We start from the raw sequence: 15,929 nt of genomic DNA, 5'->3' as shown, positions 1-15,929 counted from the left end.
AGGTTTCTAGTGAAGTTTCTTTCCCAGTGTAGTCATCAACTCCTTGCATATAATCAGTCACTCTTTAAATGTCTTCAGTTACAGTTTGGTATCTTTGGAACATGGCCCATTCTTTTCGGGTACAACTTTAAAGACCAAATAACTATAACCAGGGTATTATGATAAAATTAATTGGAAGGTTGTAATAGGAAAATTAAAAAAATGAATCATGTATTAAATTAATATATTTCTGAGGAGAATTAGATATTAAATTAATGTACTTCTAAGGAGGTTACATTATCATTTCACATCACTCTCGTGTGTGAAACCACAGTATTTATTTCCTAGCTGGACACGATGTTGGAATTCATGTGCTTAAAACACTTCCTTTTGTGAATAAAGTAATGGAAGCCCAAGAAGTGAATTGGCAGTCTAAAGAGATGATTTTGTTTGGTTGAACCATATGAAATTGCCGTGTTTGTAAGTCAAAATGGTCACGCCCTGGCAATATCGTAAATCTCAATGTACTGCTAAGTGGAAAATGATGTTTCCAATTAAGTCATCTGTAGTTTTCTTCCTGCTGTCCTGAATATCCTTTGATCCTCTCCTTATTCATGAAATTGTTTCTAGAGCCAATTGAGTTTTAAAAATAAAGAATTTTCAATAATATTTCTAATGGCAGCTTATAACAGTAAAATATTGATTGGAAACTATATGATAATTATTCCTTTAAAAAGGAAGGGTTAGAATCTTTAGTACTCTATTTGTGAGCAAGGGCCATCATGGTGAAATAGCACAGACTTGGTTGCTTCAGTAGCAGCAGTGTGTGATGGCTCTGGGCGCGGCATGTCTGTAGAGGGAGCTGTTGCAGGTTTAATCTCTCTCGAGGCTTTTATTTGTAGTTTTTAGGTTGCTGCCTTCTCAGTGAACTCTCCTTTTGCTGGTACAGTGCTAGTATCTTTCTGCTTGTGGAGACATCAGTTTTGTTGGTTTAGACTGCTAGCCTCACAACTTTGACTTTAACTAACTTAATTATCTCCATAAAGGTCCTGTCTGCGTATTTATTCGCTCAGTATAAATTTGGGGAAAACTCCAGTAACTCCAGGAAATTGTAATAGCTAAATCAGACTAGCAGTTCTGATGTGCCCTTCTAATTTGAAATGTTTCTGTTCCGTTCCCCTCCCTGCCCTGCCGCCCCTTTGTTTCTTTGCTAAGAATCTAGTAAAGGGGGACTGGCATTGTGGCACAGCACGTGCAGCACCGCTTGCAATGCTAGTATCCCATGTCCAGTGCAACTGTAAGACCTGGATGCTCCTGATCACTCCCTGCCCCCACGCGGAAGGTGAGGATGGAGTTTCGGGTGCTTCAGCCTGTCTCATCCTCGGTTATTGGTGTCATTTGAAGAGGGGAGTGGCACATGGACAATCTCCCACCGCTCCGTTACATCATTCTGCCTTTCAAACGAATATTTAAATGAACAAACAAAATACTTAAAAAACAAAGTCAAATTAGATAGCAGTCTGCGGGACACATGTTGAAACTTGCTCAGATTTTCTGACTTGGACAGTTATATTTTCTTCTCTTAAACATCTGAGGTTAGCCCCAAACAACCCATGAAAACAGCATGCTGGGAAAACAAAATAAAACCCTGCATTGAATTAAGAAATTTTAGCACCAAAATAAATGCACTGTTGAAGAAAATATTTATCGATTTGAGACACAGTAGAAACAGCCAACACTCTCCCGTTGATTCATTCCGGAAGTGTCTCCAGTGACCCCTGGACGAGATGAGGCTGGTCTGTGGGAACGCACAGCAGATCTCCAGCATGGAAGACACAGCTAGAGCAGACATAAACTGCGTGTCATCTGCTGCTACTGACGGTGTGCACCAGGAGGAAGCCAAATCCGGAGCAGAGCCAGTGCTTGAACCCACGTGCTGAGAGGGCTGCGTGTGGACAGCTTCCAATTAAATTTTTCATGAACTTTGAAGTCCTCTTGTATATATTAGGAATTTCTACTACTACTTTTTAAATATTCTCTACAGTATGCTTACAAGTTTGATACGTAAATCAAAATGCATATCTTTAAGTATATAAAATGACCGCACTGTTTTTGAAATAAATTACTGAATTATTTTCTAGTCTTGCAATGAAGCTTGTATCTACTTTTGGTTTTACTCTAGGCCAAACAACTGCGAGAGCATTATATGAGCAAGTGCAACACAGAAGTTGCTGAAGCCCAGCAAGCGTTACAGCCTGTGCAGCAGAACATACGTGAGCTCCAAAGAAAGGTAGCGGCCCAGAATGCCGGTGTCCGTAGCGCCTCTTCTTACTGTTCATTTGGGCAGAGGTCTGAAATTTATCATTCCTCTTGAGTTCTCAGTGCCTGATATATTGTCTGATCCAAAATACAGGTTTGTTTATTACCAGCAGTATTTATTGGTGGAATGGACAAATACAAAGATGCATACATTATTTTGAAATTTTCTTTTATCTTCTACTATAATAGGTTTCTTACTTTGGGTGTCTACTAAGGTGCCTTTTGAAGAAAAAAAAGACTTCTGTGACCTGCTTTTGATTTCTCCCTCCCCAAATTTATGATTTTAAAACATTAAAACCATAGGTATTTTTTGTTTTTGTTGTTGTATGTGATGTGTGCCACTCGTCATTTACAAATTTCTTTTTTGGGGAATCAGTAGCAAATACTATAAAGCCAACTAAACAGATAGACTCTGGGGGCCATTGCCAGGGCATAGTGTGCTAAGCTTCTACCTGTTCACCGGCATTCTCATATTTTAAAAATATTTTTACTATAGCTTTGTGATATAACTTTATAATGGTAAATTCTCATTCAGAGTATTCATGATCTAAGTGTTTCATTTAGTTATTATTCAAAAATAATGTCTACCCAGTGTGTATTTTTTTGTGTATATTTGTCACCCCCTGTTTAATCAGGTGGAGACCACCATTTGTTGCTCCCTTTGAATTTTACGCATCACCATTCCCACAACGAGGGAAGCATAGTTGAGTAATAAAACAAATATTAACCAATCTACTCGTCTTTTTACAGATTCGTATGAGTTCTCCTTGGTGGCTGAATGTGATACATAGAGCATTGGAATTTGCTATTGATGAGGAACTTGTTCAGCGAGTGAGAAACGAATTAACTAGCAACTACAAGCAGCAAACTGACAAGCTTTCCATGTCAGAGAAGTAAGAAAATAGTGCAGACTAGCGTGGCTGTCAATGAGCACCCTGTGTACTTAGGTCGTCGGGTATTTACAGATATAACTAGGTAGCAAAACATTGTGTCTGTGAACATCTGAGTTTGTTATTTTGTTAAAAATGTATTTCCAAAAAAAATTCTGAAGTATAAAATAGACTTTTTCCTAAAGCATCGTTATGAGTAAAATATTCATTTTTTGTGCCTTTTTAAGAATTTTCCTTAAAAATTTTTGTATTGCATAGACCCAAGCCCCATTTTGAACAAAATTATTAAACAACCTTTGTTTGGCGAAGTTAGTCCTTACGTAGACATTCTTCTGTGTGAGTCATTGTCCAAGAAGTAAGGGTCATCAGTGCCACAGTGCAGCTTTTACCCTCAGCTCCTTGCTTCTCATCAGTGCTTCTCCTTGCTTCTCATCAGTGCTTCTCCTTGCTTCTCATCAGTGCTTCTCCTTGCTTCTCATCAGTGCTCCCCAGGTTAGGCATCTTCTGAAACAAGCTGTGCTGTTGCTCTTGATCTGTAAATTTTAAATAATTCTTTCCAAGGACAGTTTTATTGCTCACCAAAAGTGCCCTAGTGGTTAACTCTGAGAATGTCTGTCTGATACGAGAAAATTCGAGGTTACAGAAGCTAAGTATCTGTCTTCTTTCTGAGACCTCAACTGTGTGAGCTCAGTTTTAGGACTGCTGGGAGTTTTCAGTGAAAAATTCAGCCTAAAAATATCTTTGCAAGGTTTTAACTTACCTTATCAAAAGCTTTTCCAAATCTCTATTAGGTTCTGTAACATTTCCCATGGATTTTATTATAATCACCAACTTTTATTTTTCCTGAGAGAGTCGAACAGAGAGCCGGTGTCCCCTTGTCTAACTCTAAATGCTTGCAGCGGTCAGGATTCAGTCTAGGCTGGGAACTGAGTCAAGGCTTCCCACTGAGTGGAAGGGACCCGGCCACTTGAGCTCTCCACTGTTAACCAACAAGTACACTGACAGAAGCCAGGACTGGAACTGACACATCTGAGAGAGGTTGCAGAGGTCTTAGTCATTGTCTGACTCCCAGCTTGAATACCCATCCCAGTGGTCGTGTGTTTGACCGTACAGAACCTTCTGAGCTGCTTTGTTTCTGGGGTACAGAGAACTGTGTACTCCTGAACACATCTCCTTTTTCCTTTGTTAAGCCCATTCTTCCAGATAAGTTGCTATTTAAGGTATAAACTAAGTCTAAATGTATTCTGCCAGTCTTACGGAATTAGGTAAGGCAATATTAAAACTTTTGAAGTTTTTCAAATGTAAATTGTTTTCTTATGTACCTACTTAAACAATGTAAATTTTCATTTAGAGCAAACCTTGAATGAATGTTTGAGTTCTGAAAAGGGACCTAGAGAAAATATAAACTAGACCATTTATTTTACATCCTTTTTATAAACATTAGGTATAAATAGGAAGTGCTACTTCAGAATATATAAATGAACAAATTTAAGACATATAAAATAAGCTTAGTTAATTTTAAGAATATTACTATGTTTTCAGATATCATTTAAAACTTTATGTTTTTAAGCAGCAATTCTATGCCTGTTAAGCTGTTAAAAAAAAAAAAAAACAAGGTGGTAAGTCTTTGCGTTCGAATTAAAAGTTATTTCAAGAAACCAGCATAGTGGCACAGTGAGTTAAGCTACCACCTGCCATGCCAGCATCCTTTATGGTTGCCAGTTTGTAATTCACTCAGGTGTTTCACTTCCAAAGGTGGCCCAACTGTTTGGACCTCTGCTGCCCAGCTGGCACATGTGGGTTTGGGTTCCAGGCTCCTGGCTTTGCCCTGGACCAGCCCTGGCTGGTGCGGCCATCTGGAGGCTCATAAAATGAGTAGACATTAAATGACTCGTCTGCCTCCCTCTGTCACTCTGCCTTTCACATAAACAAACAGACTTTAAAAATAAAATAATGATTATTTCAAAATAACCTTTGAACAGAAGACCTGTGAACAGTTTGAAAAGTACTAATTTGTATGACATCTGAACAGACAATAAGCAGGTACTAACATGACTGTTTACTAACATTCAGTAAACTCCATGGACAGAAGGAATGACACCTTAGTATTGGAAGGCACTGGGGAAGGTTCCAGAGGGAGAGCAGACGCTGGAGCAGTTTGAAGGAAAGCGTGTGGCGTTTCCTAAATGAGAAATGCATTCCTAACATAATCAAATTATCTTTATTATCTAATTGCCTATAATGCTAGAAATTTTCCATTGGCAAAGCCACACATATATATCCATATATCTTTATTTCAGCCCTTTTGGTGTACAGTTTACCAAAACAATTAGCTCCTCTTTGGCCACATACTAATTTTGTAATTTAGATGCCTTAATGTATTATACTTCCTCTATATTGTGAGTTTGGTAGTTAACTATTGAAATTATGCTGCAGAACTGTTTAGCACATTGCCTGGCATGTAATAAATGATTAATGAAAACATAATGAATTATGTTAGGGTTTTTTTTTTTTGTAAGAAGAAAATATAACACCCATCTTTGTTCTTTCTTCCCAATGTTGTCTCTTTTCCATGGAAGCAGGTTTGTCAGGAGGCTCATCTCTAGTGAGTGAGCCATAGGGAGGGAGATGTGGCTGTTTCCCTTTCAGGGATAGCGGACACACAGACAGGTTGTGCATACGCTTCCCTGAGTGTAAAGCTGTAAACCTTCTTCATGTCTTCTGCAGTAAAAACCCAAATGTTTTACCTTGACTACTAGTAGTACTAACGGAACACACACTCTTAAGGAAAACTCAGTCCAGTGCGGTGGAGTTGACTAAGCACAGTTGTGTTTTATTTTAAAATATTTTGCACAGCAGACATTTTCTGAATTTGAAGAAACTGATGATTTCTTTCTGTTGTGTGCGGTGCTGGTGATGGAAATCAGGTTCCGCGACTGCAGAGGTCTTCAGTTCTTACTTACCACGCAAATGGAAGAGCTGCATAAATTCCAGAAGCTGGTAAGAGACGCCGTGAGAAACCTGGAGGGGCCTCCGTCTCGGAGCGTTATTGAATCTGCGACAATCTGCCATCTCCGACCCGTTAGACTCCCCCTCAACTGGTAGGTCAGAGTGAGTCGTTTGTAAAATGGTAGCCTTCCTATAAGGTAGATTTCTTTTGAGAAAAGAGGGAATGACAACCTCAAAGACAGAATACTGAAAATTACATAGCATTTTTATCTCAGGTGATAAAACTTGTGGAGAAAAAGTACAGAATGCTAAGACTGTCATAGAAGCTTCTTAATTGTTAGTTATGTTTGTATTTCTCTGAAAATCTCTTGTTTTACAGCTGCGTCTTTTGCAAAGCTGATGAGTTGTTTACAGAATATGAATCAAAACTGTTTTCTAACACGTAAGTTCTCTTATTTGCTGGGAAAAGTGAAATTTTACAAGACTTTGTTTTTTGCTTCTAAGGCTATATTTTCCTCACTGTGATACGTTTTTGACATTTTTTCTTTTATTAGAAAGTTCTGTGAAGTTGTAACATTCAGTTGTTTGACTTGCTCAGTTTTACCTATGTGGGAGTTATCTCCTAAATGCTGTGATTATATACTAATGTGTAGCTAATTAGGGGGCAGTTAATGACAACTCCTAATTCATAGTTTGTGTGAATATTATGTAAGAATATGGATGTAATTTATAGCATAATACTTAAAATATGCTATGTTTGCTATTAAGTATTAACTCCTTAATACTCAACTTCCTACACAAGTGTTCATTGTTACTTTGAAGATTAACCTGCATAAAGTAATACATATAGCCCTTGCATTGGCAAAATTATCCCTGGTTTACAAACATGAAAACAGAAAATACTACATTCTGATTGCCTCAAAAATCAAGGGATTGAGAGTATACTTGTAGATGATATCGTAGTGGGGATTTGGGGGGTTTTTGTATGATTGTTGTTGGTGGCCTATGTTTTAATTTTCACAGTGAAAATCTGTAATTTGTGGATTTTTTTTTCATTATACAAGATTACTGTCAGGATATACTGAACAAATTTATAATGCTGATATTATCTTCAGAGATAATGTGCTTTTTCCAAAAGTTGCAAGCATGATCCTGTAGACATGCCGTTAAAAGTTTTTGAGATGCTATTGACCTTGCTTTCCTGTTTCTTCTGTCACTGTCACTCAGTTACAGTGCCTCTTACCCAATGCCAGTAGTTACCTCTTGTTTTCTTATGTGTGTTTTTAGAGTCAAAGGTCAGACAGCAATATTTGAGGAGATGATAGAAGATGAAGAAGGACTGGTAGATGATCGAGCACCTACCACCACCCGTGGTCTGTGGGCAACAAGCGAGACAGAGCGATCTATGAAAGCAATCCTGTCATTTGCAAAATCACATAGATTTGATATTGAATTCATTGATGAAGGAAGTATTGCAATGGACCTGTTTGAAGCATGGAAGAAGGAGTACAAGGTACTGTATTGTCAAACTTGTTTCTAGGGGCTGGCCCTGTTCATATGGGGTGTGGCCATCGCCTGCAGCGCTACCACCCCACATGACCTGTTTAAGTCCCAGCTGCTTCACTTTTGATCCAGCTCCCTGGTAATGTTCCTAGAAAAGGATGGAAAGTGGCTCAAGTGTTTGGGCTCCTGCATACAAATGGAGTACCAGAAGAAGCTCCGGGAGAAGCTATAGCTTTGGCTTGGCAAGTTAATTCTCCACCTGTACCGCTGACTTCCCAATTCGACACCGGTTCAAATCCTAGCTGCTCCATTTCCAATTTAGCTCTCTGCTTACAGCCTGGGAAAACAGCTGAGGATTGGCCCAAAGCCTTGGGACCCTGTACCTGCATGGGAGACCTGAAAGAGCCTCCTGACTCCTGTCTTCAGATTGGCTCCACTCTGGCCATTTTGACCATTTGGGGCCTGAACCAGTGAATGAACTCTCTCTCTTTCCCTCTTTGTCACCTTCTCTCGATGTAAATCTGCCACTCAAAGTAAATTTTTAAAATTTATTTTATTTATTTTTTTTTTTAGCTTTGGGCTCCTTGGTTCCTGACTTTACCCTAGTCCAGGCCCAGCATTTACAGCCATCTAGGGAGTGAACAGTGAACCAGCAGATGGAAGATCTCTCTTCTGTCCTCTCTCTGTAACTATGCTTTTCAAATAAAAATAAGTAAATCTTGGCAGGTGGGAAGGGCAGGCATTAAGACACAAATAGGAAGAGATCTTCTATTCATTGATTCACTTCCCTAATGACTACAAGAGCAAAGACTAGGTCTGGAGTCAGGAGCTCAATTCAGTCTCCCATATGGGTGATGGGGAACCAGCTATACGAGCCATTACCTGAGCCTCCCTAAGGTGTACATTATCTGAAGTCTATAGTGGAGATCTCAGCAAAGACTTGAACGCAGATACTGTTAACATGGGGTGCAGGCATCCCAATAGCCACTTCACTGCTGTGTCAGGCATGCGCCCCTCCACTCCTTTGCACCAAGCACGCATCCCTCCATTCTTTTGCATTAGTTTCGATTGCTACTTTCCTTTTTCTTGCTCCTGTTTTGTTTACATCTGCTTTAAAGATTGGAGATTCATACTTCCGCCTTCCATAAAGTGTTACTATTGTAATGAAAAATAATAACTTTTTTAGCTTTGAAAAATATGCATTTGTTTTTAGTTTATTTTATGGTGCTCATCAATGAACTCAGTTGGGTTTGGTCTTGTTTTACTTTGTGAATAGCAGTCAAACATCAGTAAACTTGAAGATCGGAAAGAATAGGAAATACTTAGCCTTCAGGACTGGAAAGCATTCCAAAACAGTAAAACACAAAATATCCTTCCTTTCATGTCAATATCTGAGTTATTCCATAGGGTTATAACACCATGCTTAATATTCTGAAATTCATTAATTTAAAAATATTCTATGTGTTCTTTTTTTAAAAAGATTTATTTTTGCTTATTTGGAAGAATTAAAGATCTTACCTCTGCTTGTTCACTCCCCAAAGGGTCGAGTGGGAGGGGTGGCATTGGCTGAAAGCAGAGGCCTAGACGTTCTTCTTAGTCACCCATGTTGGTGCCTACTGGGCCTAAGTACTTGGCTCATCTTACTTTGGTTTTTCCAATTCTTTAGCAGGGAGCTGTACTAGAAGCAGAGCAGCTGGAATTTGAACTGGAACCCACATGGGATGCCTACAGGGCAGGCAGCAACTTTGCCCTCTATGCTGAATCCTAAAATCATTCTTTGTATTTGAGTTTATCTGTTATCTTGCCTCATGCGTGAGGAACGGTCCTTCAATGCACAATGCATCAACTCTGTATGATTTCTAATCTGAAGTTCTTGCTTTACAAAGAAGGATAAAGAATTCTGTGCAGAATATTGTAGGATATCTACAGGATCAATTCATATGATAAATTCCATAAATTAAAAATTAATGGTTAATAATGCTTTTTCTCATGCATTATTATTCTAAATATAAAGCACATTAATACAGTTCATTATAGTAAGCCAAGGACGAAAGCATCGCCTCTGTGCTCTCCGTATGCCAAGTCCAGACATGCGCTACTTTGCAAGCTAAATCATTTATAGAAAAGGGGTGATCTGCTGCTCTACATATCAACCAGGATCAGCCTCAAAATTCAATGCTAAGGAAAAAATTTAAAAATATGTACTGAATATTGTATTTCTACAGCTTCAGAAACCTAACCAAATTATTGAGGATACATACAGTGTGTGCCAGTGAAAGGAATGGTTCAGAATAGTGATTGTCTCATTGCAGGGTGTTGAAGGAGGAACATGTGAGGGAAATGCGAGTGAGTATAGAGGTTTCCCAAAGCACCTGTATGCTCTTCAATTTGGATGAGGGCTGGCACTGTGGAGTAGTAGTCTAAGCCTCTGCCTATAGTGCTGCCATATCCTGTGAGTCCTGGTTAGAGTCCTGGCTGCTCCACCTCTCATCTAGCTCCTTGCTTTTGACCTGGAAAACTCATGGGCAACCCCAGAGAGGTTCCAGGCTCCTGGCCGGGGACCTACTCAGTTCCAGCATTGTCTCGTTTTGGGCATTGAACCAGCAGATGGAAGATCTCTCTCACTCTCTCTCTCTTCCCTTCTCTCCCTTTTCTCTGTAACTCTGACTTTCAAATAAAGTAAAAAATAAATCCTTAAGGAAAAAAAAGGAAAACTTGAATGACAGAAAGGGATAGCAACCTTTTATTTTAGTTCCCAATATATATGCACATAATTTTTTAAATGAACTCAGTATTCTGTCATGTATAGCGAACTTTGGTTTCACCAGGAATTCTTCACGTATTCTATTTCTAATATTCTTAAGAAGTAGGCAGTGTGTATGGAGATGGTTCAATCCTACTTCCTCATTTCTAAAAATGTCCTAAGGAATTGTTTGTATCTTAGACACTTAATGAAAAAGTGTTTCTGTCTTAAGACCTACTGAGGACTTTTGCTCAAGGCACATCTTGGTTGATTAGCTAGCTTTTATTATGTGCTCTGTTATGTTCTGTGATTTCCTCCCACCTTTTCTAGTTGCTTCATGAATATTGGATGGCTCTTAGAAACCGCGTGTCTGCTGTTGATGAACTCGCCATGGCCACAGAACGACTGCGAGTGCGTGATCCGAGGGAGCCAAAGCCCAGTCCGCCTGTTCACCATATCATTGAGCCGCAGGAGGTAACTGCAAGTACATCTCAGAAACAGCCCCTGCAGGACTGGTGTTGCACAAACGCAAGGCACACAGTAGTGAGCACAGGACTGGTGTTACACCAACACAAGGCGCACAGTAGTGAGCACAGGACTGGTGTTACACCAACACAAGGCGTACAGTAGTGAGCACAGGACTGGTGTTACACCAACACAAGGCACACAGTAGTGAGCACAGGACTGGTGTTACACCAACACAAGGCACACAGTAGTGAACTTTCTATGAGGATCTGTTTAAACTTCTAACCAAAAGTTTAAGCAATAGAAAATTTAGTCAGAAATAGTGAAGATGAGCAATTTCCTAATTAACTCTGTGGTTAGGATCCACTGTTTTGGTGGAATACATGTGTCTCTCTAGGTTTCATGTCCATCTCTATTTACATACAGTTTTTGTGACTCATGAGTCACTTTTCAGATATATTTTCTGTTAACTTTATCAGAACTAGAACTAGTGTTTTGTTAATGGAAATCAGCAGTTTGTCCTCTAATAAATCCCTTTTTGAATATCAGAATTAAAACATTGCCAATTCTTTCTATTTGATGTTAATATTATTGCTTTCTTTATACTTTGATTCTGTGTCTTTGCTTTAAATCTTTTTGCTATGATGCTTCGAAACTAACTTTTAAACATCATTTGCTCTAACATATTAAAGTGAGTTCAGTAAATTTCTGTGAAACAAATCCTTATTTGAATTCTTCTGTGTCTGCTGGGTCAAGGATAGGGGCAGGAACAGAAGGATTGTTTCCTGAATTTAGTAAAGTTACTCTTGCTAGAGCAGTAGATCCTTTAATTTTCGTTCATGCTATAGATCTATCCATGGAAACTGATAATAAAGCAGACTTTGGGTGAATTCATATCTACTTCATGTATAAAAGTATATTTCCTGTTTAAAAGAACTGTATTGTGAATTTTTTGTTCTGTGAGGCAAAAACAAAAATAAAATCTTCAAAATCCAATAACCATTTTGAAATCAGTTTCAATATTGAAATGGGTTTTCTTAAAGTAGGATTCTTTCTTTTTGTGAAAAAATTATACATATTTAATATAGTTTAACCATCTCTTTCAAAGAACTAATAAATGCATTTTGTATTTTTAGGTAGAACAAAATCGTATGAAACTACTAAATGATAAAGCCATTGCTACGTCACAGCTTCAGAAAAAACTGGGCCAGCTTCTTTATCTGACTAACTTGGAGAAGGTATGCTGTTGAAAGTATGCTGTGCTTTACCATGCTGCATTATCATAACTGTTTTAGCAACTCCTTCCTTTTAATTTGCTAATGTCATAATTATTGTTTTTGTTTTAACTTGATCCTTTCATATTTTTTTTTGAAAGACAAAATGACAGTGACAGGCAGAGATCTCCCATCCACTGGTTCACTCCATGAATTGCACAGTGGCTAAGGCCTGGGCCAAATGGAAGCCAGGAGCTCAGAAGTCAGTCTAGGACTCCTATATAGGTAGCGCATACCTGCAAACCTTAGCTGTCCCCTCTTGCTTCCCAGTAGACATCAACAAGAAGCTGAAACCAGCAGCAGAGCCAGGACTCAAGAAACCCAGGCATTCCAGTACAAGGTGCCCCTTCACTATGGTGCCAAGAACCCACCCTCTAAACTAATTTTTTATTTGTGTTTATGAGTCAGAATACTAGCTATGTCTATATAAGCTACAAAGACACAAAATATTGTAGCAGTAGAGCATACAAGTTGTACAGAGTTGTGCAGCAAAAGGCATACACTGCATAGTGAATGGCCTTATAATGTGGTTGCAAAGCCTTGAATAGAAAGTGTTATATGCCACAAACCTATGGGTGGAAATTGTATTATATGTGCACATGCACTCATACATATGCAGATTTTTTTGATTGAAACTGAAATGTGTTTTGAAAGCAGCTAAATCAGAAGGCATGATAATGCAGGAATAGTTCAGTCATTTACTTCAGAACATTTTCTGCGTTGTGATCAAAGTATTATTTTTGACATTAGTGAATTGTTGGGTCACTGTTGAATATAATTCCTTCCTTTGCAGGAATTCATAATTTGACAGTAGACAGAGCACTTTATTAGAGCTAGATATTGAAGTAGATTTTTTAATAGGGTATATCCAAATTAGCATCTATAAGCTGTAATATTACTCCAACCACAAACAGCCTGTATCACATGCAGTAAGATATTGTGATGTAACCATTGAACGAACAATCAGTGTGAGTCAGACTGCTTATGATCTACATCAAAGAACTGTAAAATCTAACATACTTTTAAGACCCTAAGCTACTCGAAAATGGGGCGGGAGAGCAGAGAAATCTTCCATCTACTTAGAATGTGTGAGGAAGACGTGAAGTACAACCTATCAGGAACATAACAGGTAACTCATAGACAACAAACTCAAATCAGCATTAGGCAATACTAAAACTACAAAGACATATAAGGGGAATCAGGAGCGATCCTGAGAATCTCTTAACAGGAAGACATATGCACAGAGCAGGGGGACCCCAGAGTGGAGCAGGTAGACAGGAAGAGGCTTGTATCCCAACACTGAAGACTCCCGGATCCTCACCAAGGACTATCAGTACAAGCACCAAGGACTACATCCCAACTGCCAAGGAGACCACGGGGAATTGGAGTGCCTTTGGAGGCAGAGAACTCTGAGGTCACCCACCCCCATTTGGATCTACCACATGCGATGCAAGAAACCCAAATCCTTCCTCACAGGATCCAAAGTCATCAGAACAACAGCCAGGAGCCCTGAGTGGTCTGCAGAAACAGAACAGTAAGCTTCCTTCGGGACTAGGGAGAGGAGCTTTCCTGGTCCTTACTTAGTTCCAACTTTGGATCCCCACCCTCTCTTGCAATGACCATCAGAGTCGCTCCGCACCCCACCCCACCCCAACCCCCAAAAAATAGAATAGACAGAGAACAACAAGGAAAGCATAGAACTAGACAGGAAACTGTCAGTGTGAGCTTACACGTACCTTACCAGGTAGAACACGAAGATTAGTTATTTTTCACTAGGGTATTGAAGATTTCTCTGAATACCCCTCCTAAAACTGTTCTGCACCTCAACTGTTGGCAAATGCTTTATTAGATTTATAAGCCAGTTTAAACTATCCTAAAATGCGCCAAGTTCAGCAAAATCATGCTTCAACGCTATAAACTGCTAAATGCTAAAATGAAAATAGACACGAGACAGCTGAATAGTACCCCTTAGCCATTTTAAGGTGTACAGCAGCTGGTTCTGTGTGTAAACTAAAATTGAAATGTCAATGAAGTGGTCACAGGATGTGATTAAGAACTTGCATTTTTTTAAACATGTATTGATTACTCAATACCATGTCAGTTAATTTGATAATGTTATAAATTGTTGTTGATGTTGTGTTGAGGCTTTTAATTGATCAGGATGATATTCTGCCAGCTCTACCTTTAGAGCAGAGATGGTCTCTCCAAGAAACCCTTGAATTTATCTGAACAATAAGATGCTGGACTCTATGCTTGGTATATGTTTGCAAAGAAAGAATCTTGACTGGATTTGTACTGTAATACTGCAACAAAGTGCAGGAATCCTCCCTGGGGGGAGGGTTTGGGGAGGGGGAAGGGGAATCCCAGAGCCTATGAAACTGTGTCACATAATGCAATGTAATTAATTAAAAAAAAAAAGCCTCAGATTGAAATGCCAAAAAAAGATTTAACCCTGAAAACTGTTAACAGCATATAGTTAAATGAATCATTCCATCCAGTGATGGACACTGAATTTGACAGTCCCTAATAGTTGAACTAGGGTGGGAGTTTAAAAGATAGACTTTGAATGTGTACAGTCCAAATTGAATCATGACTCCGCTGTTTTCTAGATGTGTGACTTTATTCATTATTTATCTCTCTGACACCTGTTCCATAAGAATGGTAAAACTGTCTTTTCGAGCTTTCCTAGGGGATTACAAAAATTAATAATTTAGAGCCTGGCATGGTAGCCTAGTGGCTAAAGTCCTCACCTAAGAATGCATCAGAATGCACGTGGGTGCTGGATCTAATCCTGGCAGCCCCGCTTTCCATCCAACTCCCCACTTGTGGCCTGGGAAAGCAGTTGAGGACGGCCCAAAGCCTTGGGACCCTGCACCATGTAGGAGACCCAGAAGAGACTCGAGGCTTCTGGCTTTGGATTGGCTCAGCTCCAGCCATTGTGGTCACTTGGGGAGTGAGTGAATCAGTGGGCGGAAAATCTTCCTCTGTTCAGTTAGTTCTTGCAATTAATATATGATCTAGATTAAGTTGTGTTTTCAATGTGTAAATGACATAAGAAAAAGCTCTTAGAAAGTTCAGAGAGAATATATGCAATTGAGATACAGTTCAAATGTTGTGAATATATTCAAAACAAATACAGAAAAACAAAAATTCTGAGTAGCTGATTTTCCTGGCAGTCACCAAATTTTTTGTTGAACAATTGTTATATAAGTGTATTATACTAGGATTTGAAATCAACAGCCTTGGGAATTGCCCTCCAGTTTTGATGTAGACATTACAGATGTTAATTGAATATTGAACTACTACCATGATAGCGATAAATCCAAGGCTTGCTACTGTCTTACTAATTGGAAGATTCGGTTAAATCTCAATCATAAAATGACATACTTTGAAGAATAATGCAAATGTTTAAAGATGAATATGTTACATTATTAATATTTTTCAGTGTTAGCTGGTAAATTTCAAATGGGTCTAAATGATAAACAAACAAGAAGAACCTTCATAAGTAATGGTAGGCAACTAGATGAGCTCCTTTTTTTCTTTAAGATTTATTTATTTTTATTGGAAAGGCAGATATACAGAGAGGAGGAGAGACAGAGAGGAAGATCTGCCGTCCAATGATTCACTCCCCAAGGAGCCACAATGGCTAGAGCTGAGCCAATCCAAAGCCAGGAACCTCCTCCAGGTCTCCCAAGTGGGTGCAGGGTCCCAAGGCTTTGGGCCATCCTCAACTGCTTTCCCAGAGAGCTGGATGGGAAGCGGGGCTGCTGGGATTAGAAATGGCACCCATATGGGATCCCAGCGCTG

General features: G+C 39.1%; 1 protein-coding gene across 2 annotated transcripts in view; it reads left to right on the top strand.

Annotated features, from left to right (window-relative positions):
* The window catches only part of SHPRH (SNF2 histone linker PHD RING helicase), an 83,182-nt gene that overhangs the window by 42,440 nt on the left and 24,813 nt on the right, over window positions 1-15,929 (top strand). For both annotated transcript variants that reach the window (XM_040965522.1, XM_040965523.1), the window contains exons 17-23: window positions 2,162-2,269; window positions 3,049-3,191; window positions 6,116-6,289; window positions 6,517-6,579; window positions 7,425-7,650; window positions 10,714-10,857; window positions 11,985-12,086. In XM_040965522.1, coding sequence (XP_040821456.1) covers window positions 2,162-2,269; window positions 3,049-3,191; window positions 6,116-6,289; window positions 6,517-6,579; window positions 7,425-7,650; window positions 10,714-10,857; window positions 11,985-12,086 — 960 coding nt within the window. The remainder of the gene's footprint in view (window positions 1-2,161; window positions 2,270-3,048; window positions 3,192-6,115; window positions 6,290-6,516; window positions 6,580-7,424; window positions 7,651-10,713; window positions 10,858-11,984; window positions 12,087-15,929) is intronic.

This window comes from Ochotona curzoniae, unplaced genomic scaffold (genome assembly GCF_017591425.1).
Source record: "Ochotona curzoniae isolate NIBS_2020 unplaced genomic scaffold, NIBS_Ocur_1.0 scaffold_3890, whole genome shotgun sequence".
Taxonomy (NCBI): domain Eukaryota; kingdom Metazoa; phylum Chordata; class Mammalia; order Lagomorpha; family Ochotonidae; genus Ochotona; species Ochotona curzoniae.
The sequence above is the reverse complement of the archived record's forward strand: the minus strand, read 5'-3'. Positions and strand labels throughout refer to the sequence as shown.